At 43.6% G+C, this 11,596-nt stretch overlaps 1 protein-coding gene across 1 annotated transcript; it reads left to right on the top strand.

Annotated features, from left to right (window-relative positions):
• The first annotated feature begins 201 nt into the window (after window positions 1-201).
• Window positions 202-11,133, top strand: nagk (N-acetylglucosamine kinase). The gene is made up of 10 exons (XM_038987978.1): window positions 202-230; window positions 525-609; window positions 1,085-1,183; window positions 4,855-4,996; window positions 5,224-5,334; window positions 5,564-5,676; window positions 7,300-7,387; window positions 7,531-7,628; window positions 9,381-9,459; window positions 10,541-11,133. The coding sequence occupies exons 1-10, from the start codon at window positions 202-204 to the stop codon at window positions 10,747-10,749; spliced, it is 1,053 nt and encodes a 350-aa protein (XP_038843906.1). The 3' UTR covers window positions 10,750-11,133.
• Window positions 11,134-11,596: the final 463 nt, after the last annotated feature.

Here is an 11,596-nt window from a genome sequence, read left to right as displayed (position 1 = left end):
TACTAGATTAGCTCCTGAGTGAAGCTGGGCGTTGGATGTAATTATTTACAAGGCATGGACATCATAAGATCCTCCCACAATAAAACTGATTATATAAAAGTTATTTAAAAAATGTCGAAGTCTAAACTGTATAATGTGATCTGATTGGATCGGAAACTGAAGTGACGTGTCACATGATCGTAACAGGAAAAGAGAGAAGTAATGGCTGCAGTGTTCGGTGGTGTTGAAGGGTGAGTCTCTAATAAACCGTTTTTATCCGGTAATAATTTGAATGAAAACGTGTTATCAGACAGATGTAGTGCAGAACTGATTAAGGCCAAAGGCTGTGCTGTTGTTTGATTGTCACATCGAAAATAAACCTGTCTGACTAAACTCTACACCAACGATTCATCAGAAACTTCCTTTCACCGGGGAGTGGAGTTTAGTCAGTTAACACTATCAATATTCTTAAGGAAAAGCTTACTATTCATTTAATTTGTTTGTGTGTGTGCGCTCCTGTCTGTCTGTCTCCTCTACTGTAACAGTGGTGGGACCCACTCCAAGGCGGTGTTGGTCTCTGAGAATGGGGAAATCCTTGCAGAGACAGACGGCCCCTCAACCAACCACTGGGTGAGATGACAGATCTAGGATTAGTTTACCATATTCCCTAGCCTGATGTTAACCGTTAGGTGGTTAAAGTAAAGCTGACCTCAGATCAGTCGAAGGCCCCTCAACCAACCACTGGATGAGACCACAGAACTGCCAGTACACTTTTATTATGACAGCGAGTAGATTCCAATGTACAGGAAATGAGTTCCTGCACCTCTTGTAGATTATTATCTTAGAAATATTATCCGGCATCTAAATAAAAAAAAAACATAATTGGCATCTATTTCAGTCCAACCACTTGTAAGTGCTGATCTGAAGTCAGATTTGTGTTTTCCCTCCTAATGGTTAAGATCAGGATTTAGAGAGGGTAAGCTGGTCTTAGATCTGTGCATAGACGTGTGAAGAAAGAGGACGTTAAGCTTCTATTAAAGTCATGAGTGGTTCTTCTACATTATGAAACGTTTCATGAGTGATGACTGTATGTGTTGTCTTTCAGTTGGTGGGTGTTGACAAGTGTATCGAGGCCATCAACGACATGGTCCAGAAAGCCAAAATAGAAGCGGGGCTAGAACCAGACACACCTCTCCACTCTCTGGTGAATCAATTCATGATTTTAATGCAAAAATCTAATCTAAAGCCTAATATACAAGCATTTCGCTACATCTGCTAAATATGTGTATGTGACCAATCAAATTAGATTTGATTAGATTTTGATATACTATTTACCAGCTCTGTTAGCTACTCAAAATGGCGTTCCTGAGCACTTGCATTGAGTGTATAATTTGAGACGCATCTACACAGAATCACCTTTTTTTGTGTAGCTAATTGTAGTTCTTGGGTTGTGTATTGTGTAGGCTAATAGTTACTAAGGCTTAAGGTCAATTCCATGTTTAAAAAATAATAATAATAATAAAAAAAGGACCCATGAGCACCAACGAACAATTCATAGGAGCATGTCAAATTGGGGGCAAATGAAAGTCTATATGTTTTACAAATTAAGGAATATATATATATATATAAAAAAAATGTATAAAATGTATATATATATATACATTTTTCATCCTAAAAATTGGGAAAAATCAAAGGCTTTGATTTCTTGTCAAGCAGATGGAACAGGGATCTTTTTTTTACCAGAAAAACTATTAAAAGTATTAGAAATGCATGGAAACACAATACTGTTGAAGACCCGCGACAGCTAATATCAACACCTATATTTACTGTTGGAATTTCTCTCCCTCATGAGAAGGGAGGGAGGATAATGAAAGTTCACAGAAGTAACAAGTTTATTTATTTATTTATTTATTTAACCTTTATTTAACCAGGAAGGGCTCATTGAGATTTAAAATCTCTTTTTCAAGAGCGTCCTTGCCAAGATAGGCAGCACCAAGTCATTACAAAAATTACAGACAGACAACATGAAAAACTACAAGTAATCTAGTAAAAACCATAGAATTCACAAGAGTATAACAATATCAAAAACAGCAAATTAAAAACATTGACAGGTCAGGGAATCAGCCTCAAAATCATTCATCAGTGATTTAAAAACACCAATCGGGACAAGTTCTTCCAGTTTAAAATTATTTTGTAAGGTGTTCCAAGACGATGGCGCAGAGTACATAAAAGACCTTTTACCAAATTAAGTTCGGACATTTGGAACAGTTAGCAAGTAAAGGTAGACCTACCAATTAGTTAGTGTTTTTACTGATATACATTTTGTGTATGAATTATTAAATGATTCAAACTAAATTCTGTTACCAAGTCGTTAATTGAATGTCCTAATAATCAGTAACGGAATTTCTGCAAATGAATTGGCTACAATGTGAAATGATAGTAGTCACAAACCCCAGTTAGGTCACCTGATACTCTTCTGTTCAGGTGATAACGGTTTCCTTTCACTTTCTCTTTCCCAAAGATAGACATCCAGATCGGACCAAATCTGAACCAACTATGTTTCACAAGTTTGGACAGTACAGTAGTGTACAGTACAGTAAAGTAGAGTACTGTACAGTAGAGTAGAATAGTAGATTATAGTTCAGTAGGGCACTAAAATTGAGTACTCTACTCTACTGAGCTCTGCTGTACTCTACTGAGCTCTGCTGTACTCTACTGAGCTCTGCTGTACTCTACTGAGCTCTGCTGTACTCTACTGAGCTCTGCTGTACTCTACTGAGCTCTGCTGTCCTCTACTGAGCTCTGCTGTACTCTACTGAGCTCTGCTGTACTCTACTCTACTGAGCTCTGCTGTACTCTACTGAGCTCTGCTGTCCTCTACTGAGCTCTGCTGTCCTCTACTGAGCTCTGCTGTACTCTACTGAGCTCTGCTGTACTCTACTGAGCTCTGCTGTACTCTACTCTACTGAGCTCTGCTGTACTCTACTGAGCTCTGCTGTACTCTACTCTACTGAGCTCTGCTGTACTCTACTCTACTGAGCTCTGCTGTACTCTACTGAGCTCTGCTGTACTCTACTCTACTGAGCTCTGCTGTACTCTACTGAGCTCTGCTGTACTCTACTGAGCGCTACTGAACATAACTGTACTGTACTCAGCTCTACTGAACTCTACTATACTCTACTCTACTGTACTCTACTATACTCTACTGAGCTCTGCTGTACTCTACTCTACTGAGCTCTGCTGTACTCTACTGAGCTCTGCTGTACTCTACTGAGCTCTGCTGTACTCTACTGAGCGCTACTGAACATAACTGTACTGTACTCAGCTCTACTGAACTCGACTATACTCTACTGAGCTCTGCTGTACTGTACTCTACTGAACTCTACTATACTCGACTGAGCTCTGCTGTACTGTACTCTACTGTACTCTACTATACTCTACTGTACTCTACTATACTCTACTGAGCTCTGCTGTACTGTACTCTACTGAGCTCTGCTCTACTCTACTGAGCTCTGCTGTACTCTACTGAGCTCTGCTGTACTCTACTGAGCTCTGCTGTACTGTACTCTACTGAACTCTACTATACTCGACTGAGCTCTGCTGTACTCTACTCTACTGTACTCTACTATACTCTACTGAGCTCTGCTGTACTGTACTCTACTGAGCTCTGCTGTACTGTACTCTACTGAGCTCTGCTGTACTGTACTCTACTGAGCTCTGCTCTACTCTACTGAGCTCTGCTGTACTGAACTCTACTGTACTCTACTGAGCTCTGCTGTACTGTACTCTACTGAGCTCTGCTGTACTGTACTCTACTGAACTCTACTATACTCGACTGAGCTCTGCTGTACTGTACTCTACTCTACTCTACTGAACTCTACTGTACTCTACTGAGCTCTGCTGTACTGTACTCTACTGAGCTCTGCTGTACTGTACTCTACTGAGCTCTGCTCTACTCTACTGAGCTCTGCTCTACTCTACTGAGCTCTGCTCTACTCTACTGTTATGTCCAAACTTGTGAAACATAGACATCTATGATTGGTTCAGATTTGGTCCAGTCTGGTCCAACCAAATTTGGTTTTGTTTGGGGGCAGAGCTCATTAAAATAATAGCCAGTGTGTAGAATAATACCCAAATATGGAAAGGAAGATATTGGATATTTCTACCTTTGTGTACCTATTTAGAATACATCACCATGAAGAGAATGACATTAATATCCATAATGATGTATTACTGTGTAATACAGATCAGGGACCCATGATGTAATTCCATTACAGGAAGTAAATCCACTTTACTTATTGTAGTTCAAAAGAGATTTTTTCAAAACTCAAGGTGTGATGTCATCGCTGACGCCACATTCTTTCTGCAGACGTCTGGGAACCTTAATTCAGATGGTTTTCACATTAAAAAAACTGAGGGAGATTTTACCAAAATTGTGTTACCTAACTTTGCATCTACACTGTTCTTCCAGTAAATGTGTTTTTGTAAAATATTCGGTGTAAATTGTTTAAAGTTGTCCTTGTCCATAGAGTTATATGGTTTGTTAAACTTTGAAATCAATGGTTTTTGTTTGGCATACATTTTAAGTGAAGAATCTGAGTCCCAGCGCAAATCCGTTAGCGTGTAATTGCCTCTTTTTACTAAGTAGGCTAACATTTACATTTACATTTAAGTCATTTAGCAGACGCTCTTATCCAGAGCGACTTACAAATTGGAAAGTTCATACAGATTCATCCTGGTCCCCCCGTGGGAATTGAACCCTGGTCCCCCCGTGGGAATTGAACCCACAACCCTGGCGTTGCAAGCGCCATGCTCTACCAACTGAGCCACACGGGGCTAACTATTATGATAACTTGTAATATCTCGCTGTCCCAGGGAATGTCTCTAAGCGGAGGGGAACAGAAGGATGCTATTGATAAGATCATCCAGGAGATGAAGAAGAGGTTTCCTAAACTCAGCATCAATTATTACATCACCACCGATGCCATCGGCGCCATGGCAACAGCCAGCGACCGGGGTAACGGAACCGTCTTTTTAACGTAACTTTTTATTGAAAGTGATAAATTAGGATTTTAAAGAATGATTTAATATGATCAATAGCCAGTATCAGAAATGGATCGTTAATCTGCGTTTTGTGTCCTTCGACTTAATTGTTGAAAGGAATGTTCACTGTCATCATACAACTGTGTAGTATGACTTCACTCATCCCTCCATCTCTCTCTGCCCCTCTCACACTCTATATAGGAGGTATAGTGTTGATCAGTGGGACTGGTTCTAACTGTAAGCTGGTGAACCCAGATGGAAGCCAGGTCGGCTGTGGAGGCTGGGGTCATATGATGGGGGACGAGGGATCAGGTAGCCATGACGACAACAATCAACATAAACAGAAGAAGTCCGATAAACTTGTCTAACTCTTATGATCACCTCTCTTTTCCTCCATTCATTCCTTTTTTCATCCTACTGTTTCTCTCTTTCTCCTCCCCCCTTTTCCCTTCCCAACCCTTTCATCCCCCCCCCCCCCCCCCCCCCTTCTCTCTCCCCACTCTTCTCCCCCTCTCTCCCCCCTCTTTCCTCTCTCCATCAGCGTTCTGGATCTCCCACCTGGCAGTGAAGACGGTGTTCGATGCCAAAGACAACCTGGCCAAGCCCCCTTATGATGTCGCTCACGTCAAGAAGGTTATTGAGGATTACTTCCAGGTGAGAGGTCAACCGAAAGTACAACAGGAAATTAAATCGAGTACAGGCTTAACTGAATGACAACCGAGACAGAATGCAATCAGTTGCCCTAAACGAGGTTCTGATGACGGGTTTCGGTTGTTTGGAGGTGGAAGGTCGTTTGGTGGGCAGGTGGAAGGTTGTGTGGTGGTGGAGGTGGAAAGTCGTTTGGTGGGCAGGTGGAAGGTTGTGTGGTGGTGGAGGTGGAAGGTCGTTTGGTGGGCAGGTGGAAGGTTGTGTGGTGGTGGAGGTGGAAGGTTGTGTGGTGGTGGAAGGTTGTGTGGTGGTGGAGGTGGAAGGTTGTGTGGTGGTGGAGGTGGAAGGTTGTGTGGAGGTGGAAGGTTGTGTGGTGGTGGAGGTGGAAGGTTGTGTGGTGGTGGAAGGTTGTGTGGTGGTGGAGGTGGAAGGTTGTGTGGAGGTGGAAGGTTGTGTGGTGGTGGAGGTGGAAGGTTGTGTGGTGGTGGAGGTGGAAGGTTGTGTGGTGGTGGAAGGTTGTGTGGTGGTGGAGGTGGAAGGTTGTGTGGAGGTGGAAGGTTGTGTGGAGGTGGAAGGTTGTGTGGAGGTGGAAGGTTGTGTGGAGGTGGAAGGTTGTGTGGAGGTGGAAGGTTGTGTGGTGGTGGAGGTGGAAGGTTGTGTGGTGGTGGAGGTGGAAGGTTGTGTGGTGGTGGAGGTAGAAGGTTGTGTGGTGGTGGAGGTGGAAGGTTGTGTGGTGGTGGTGGAGGTGGAAGGTTGTGTGGTGGTGGTGGAGGTGGAAGGTTGTGTGGTGGTGGTGGAGGTGGAAGGTTGTGTGGTGGTGGTGGAGGTGGAAGGTTGTGTGGTGGTGGTGGAGGTGGAAGGTTGTGTGGTGGTGGTGGAGGTGGAAGGTTGTGTGGTGGTGGTGGAGGTGGAAGGTTGTGTGGTGGTGGTGGAGATGGAAGGTTGTGTGGAGGTGGAAGGTTGTGTGGTGGTGGAGGTGGAAGGTTGTGTGGTGGTGGAGGTGGAAGGTTGTGTGGTGGTGGAGGTGGAAGGTTGTGTGGTGGTGGAGGTGGGAGGTCGTTTGGTGGTGGTGATGGAAGGTTGTGTGGTGGTGGTGATGGAAGGTTGTGTGGTGGTGGTGATGGAAGGTTGTGTGGTGGTGGTGATGGAAGGTTGTGTGGTGGTGGAAGGTTGTGTGGTGGTGGTGATGGAATGTTGTGTGGTGGTGGAAGGTCGTTGGAAGTCTGCTGCTGCAAAACAGCAAGTGGGAAACACAATGTAGATTTATACCCATTGGTTGAAAGGAAGGAAAGTGATTATTGCACCAGTGAGCCCATAGGTTAATCAGCAAGCGGGGTGGAATTGCCTTGGTGTGCCTTGCTCATAGACTGAAGTTAATAGGTGGAGGACATTCCCCTTGCTAATAGTGAAGGAGGAAGAAAGACATGACGTTATGCTGATGAGGTGACGTTATAAACACTACCCCATAAATGCCTTTATGCGTTCCCCGATGAATTAAAAGTGCCAAGTCATTCAGACCAGCCTTCCTGATTTAATCAGGTGTAAATGTCTTGGCACTTTTAATTCATCAAGTAAACAACATATTTTACATATTTTCCCCTCTCTCTCCCCCTCTCTCTGTTCTTCCAGGTATCAGACTTGATGGGGATGCTCCCTCATCTCTATAGAAACTTCCAGAAGTCTCAATTTGCTGGACTCTGCCAGAAATTAGCTGAAGGTTAGTTTTCCTCCTATTTTCACTCTCCCAACAGCATAAGTGTGTTTGGACTGAACTCATGTGGTGCATGGTTTTAATCAACCTCAGATACCATATTACATATTTTGTATTGATCTATAAATGTGTGTTATTGTGAGTTACAGGGGCTAAAGCTGGTGATGCTCTATGTCAGTATCTGTTCACCCTGGCAGGCAGGGTCCTGGCCCAACACATAGTGGCTGTACTACCTAAAGCACAACAGGTGAGACACACACATTTTACCTACATACAGTGCAAAATTTGACTTTTTACACATTATGTTACGTTACAGCCTTATTCTAAAATGGATTAAATGTTGTTTTCCATCAATCTACACACAATACCCTACAATGACAAAGCAAAAACAGGTTTTAGGATTTTTTGGGGCAAATAAATAAAAACTGAAATCACAATTTCATAAGTATTCAGACCCTTTACTTTGTTAAAGCACCTTTGGCAGCGATTACAGCCTCAAGTCTTCTTGGGTATGACGCTACACGCTTGGCACACCTGTATTTGGGGGGTTTCTCCCATTCTTCTCTGCAGATCTTCTCAAGCTCTGTCAGGTTGGATGGAGAGCTATTTTCATAGCTGCACAGCTATTTTCAGGTCTCTCCAGAGCTGTTCAATCAGGCTCAAGTCCGGGCTCTGGCAGGGCCGCTCATGGACATTCAGAGACTTGTCCTGAATCCACTCCTGTGTTGTCTTGGCTGTGTGCTTAGGGTCGTTGTGCTGTTGGAAGGTGAACCTTCACCCCAGTCTGAGGTCCTGAGCGCTCTGGAGCAGGTTTTCATCAAGGATCTCTCTGTACTTTGCTCCGTTCATCTTTGCCTCAATTCAGACTAGTCTCCCAGTCCCAGCCGCTGAAAAACATCCCCACAGCATGATACTGCCACCACCATGCTTCACCGTAGGGATGGTGCCAGGTTTCCTCCAGACATGACACTTGGCTATCAGGCCAAAGTTAAATCCAGAGAATCTTTTTTCTCATGGTCTGAGAGTCTTTAGGTGCTTTTTGACAAACTCCAAGCGGGCTGTGGCTGTCTTTTATTGAGGAGTGGCTTCCGTCTGACAACTCTACCATAAAGGCCTGATTGTTGGAGTGCTGCAGAGATGGTTGTCCTTCTGGAAGGTTCTCCCATCTCCACAAAGGAACTCTAGAGTTCTGTCAGATTGACCATCGGGTTCTTGGTCACCTCCCTGACCAAGGCCCTTCTCCCCCGATTGCTCAGTTTGGCCGGGAAGCCAGCTCTAGGAAGAGTCTTGGTGATTCCAAACTTCTTCCATTTAAGAATGATGGAGGCCACTGTGTTCTTGGGGACCTTCAATGCTGCAGAAAGTTTTTGGTACCCTTCCCCAGATCTGTGCCTCGACACAATCCTGACTCGGAGCTCTACGTACAATTCCTTCGACCTCATGGCTTGGTTTTTGCTCTGACATCCACTGCCAACTGTGGGACCTTATATAGACAGGTGTGTACCTTTCCAAATCATGTCCAATCAATTGAATTTACCACAGGTAGACTCCAATCAAGTTGTAGAAACATCTCAAGGATGATCAATGGAAACAGGAAGCACCTGAGCTCAATTCCAAGTCTCATAGCAAAGGGTCTGAATAAGGTTTCAGTTTATTTTTAATAAATGTGCAAACATTTCTACAAACCTCTTTTCGATTTGTCATTATGGGGTATTGTGATGTCATTATGGGGTAATGTGATGTCATTATGGGGTATTGTGTGTAGATTGAATTATTTTTTTCCTCATCCATTTTAGAATAAGGCTTTAACGTAACAAAATGTGGGAAAAGGTCAAGGGGTCTTAATACTTTCAAAATGCACTGTACTTTCATCCTTTTATATGATGTCGTATATAAGTTGGTTCAACAGATTACACTGATATTGTATCCCCCTTGTATCTCTCTCTGTCTCTCTCTGTCCCCCTCTCTCTCTCTCTCTCTGTCTGTCTCTCTACATCAGCCTCTGTTGACAGGTGAACAGTGTCTACCCATCTTGTGTGTTGGATCAGTGTGGAAGAGCTGGGACCTGCTGAAGCCAGGTGGGTTAAAACTGACTGTTGTTGGATCAGTCCAGTCTGTTGTCAAAATGTCCTCTTATGGCAGGATTTCCTAGCCTGGGTACTAGTCTGTTTGTGCTAAAATCCCACTCCTTGTTAAACATGTTTGGAATGGGATGATGGCACAAAAAGATCTGGGACCAGGCTAAGGATTTCCCAGGTCAACATAAAGATTTGCTTTTTCAAGCCAACAGTCCACACTTGGATGTCAAAATGACACTAAGATCACCGTGCACAATGCCAAGCGTCGGCTGGAGTGGTGTAAAGCGCGCCTCCATTGGACTCTGGAGCAGTGGAAACGCGTTCTCTGAAGTGATGAATCACACTTAACCATCTGGCAGTCCGACTGACTAATCTGGGTTTGGCGGATGCCAGGAGAACGCTACCTGCCCCAATGCATAGTGCCAACTGTAAAGTTTGGTGGAGGAGGAATAATGGTCTGGGGCTGTTTTTCATGGTTCGGGCCCCTTAGTTCCATTGGAGGGAAATCTTAACACTACAGCATACAGTGACATTCTAGATCATTCTGTGGTTCCAACTTCGTGGCAACAGTTTAGGGAAGGCCCTTTCCTGCTTCAGCGTGACAATGAGCCAGGCCTAATCAACCAACATCAGTGCCCAACCTCAATAATGCTCTTGTGGCTGAATGGAAGCAAGTCCCCGCAGCAATGTGCCAACATCTAGTGGAAAGCCTTCCCAGAAGAGTGGAGGCTGTTATAGCAGCAAAGGGGGAACCAACACCATATTAATGCCCATGATTTTGGAATGAGATTTTTGACGAGCAGGCGTCCACATACTTTTGGTCATGTAGTGTGTTTTTTAATTTGTTTAGCTCACATAATATAATTTAACATTATGCATTAAAGTGTTTAATAGAACAAATGTGGCTAAAACAAATGTAGACATTAATACATGCATTTCTATAGCTTCTAAAATATTTTTTTTAAATGTGGGGGAGTACCAAGATGGAGGAGCAATGGCTTCCAAACAGCGCCCCCTGTCAGCCATCTAGTGTATATATAAATAATTGGGTTCAGCTAAGCTCTAACCGTCTCGTCGGCAGGTTTCACAAAGGTCCTGGCGGAGTTGGAGTCCACGCCTGCCTTCAAGGGTCGTTTCTACGGTTACAACCTGCTGACCCTGAGGCAGTCATCAGGGTCGGCGCTAGGCGGCGCGGTTCTCGGCGCGAAGAGCGCGGGCGCCACGGTAACACTCAACTACGCCGACAACACACAAGTCTTCTACAAACACTCCTTTCAAAGCAGTCAATGAGGAATCGCCTCTGAACCAATTCAAACGAAGCCTCACAAGCTTGACCAATCAGGACGCAGCTATAAGTAGGGCAACGTTTGGGATTGAACCAATAATTAAGTGCTTGGGATTTATTTGACCAATAATATGGCCTTGATTTGATTAGCTCTGATTTCTTGTACTTCTAATAACGCTCCACAAGAGGGTGATCTTTAGCTATCAAGCACACCGCATCTGTCCATCATTGTACTGTAAATCTAATATATCAGCAGGAAAGATTTGTATGTTTAATCATATTAAGAGAATATAGTCTCTGAGGTATCTGTTTTCCCAATAACTGTAATGCAATTATGAAATATACACAACATTTTGTAATCTGTTTTGTAGTAAACATTTGTGAAAGCATTCGGTCGCTGTCTTGTTATTTTTACCGATTCTTCTTCTCTCACTTGCTGACACAAGGCTGCTGCAAGCTACATAACCATGGCTTGGATTGGTCAGAACAGCCCAGCCATTGTGACATCGTGGTTATGGATTGTTGTGATATGACATTCTATGAGTCACAACATTCTACTCCAAAGGACACAGCAGAGAGCAAGTTCTAACCAGTGTGACATCATAGTTCTAACATTCCGTTTCTAATCCAGAGAGTGTAAAGGAACATTCTCCTGTAGAAGTTCACATCAGCTGTGTCCACACACTGGCTGCTTTCTCACTCTGGTAAAGTGATAGATAGAATGTAAAAACCAGATGAGTATTATGACAAGCCGGAAGGTAAGGTAAAATCAGTTTGTTTTTGTGAGGTAGACCTACCTAATTCAATACCACCAAACTAGTTCAAGTCAATGGTTCAGCTATTGTGCTGTTC

Source organism: Salvelinus namaycush, unplaced genomic scaffold (assembly GCF_016432855.1).
Source record: "Salvelinus namaycush isolate Seneca unplaced genomic scaffold, SaNama_1.0 Scaffold9, whole genome shotgun sequence".
Classification (NCBI taxonomy): Eukaryota; Metazoa; Chordata; class Actinopteri; order Salmoniformes; family Salmonidae; genus Salvelinus; species Salvelinus namaycush.
Note: the sequence above shows the minus strand (reverse complement) of the source record. Positions and strands in the feature narration are given on the sequence as shown.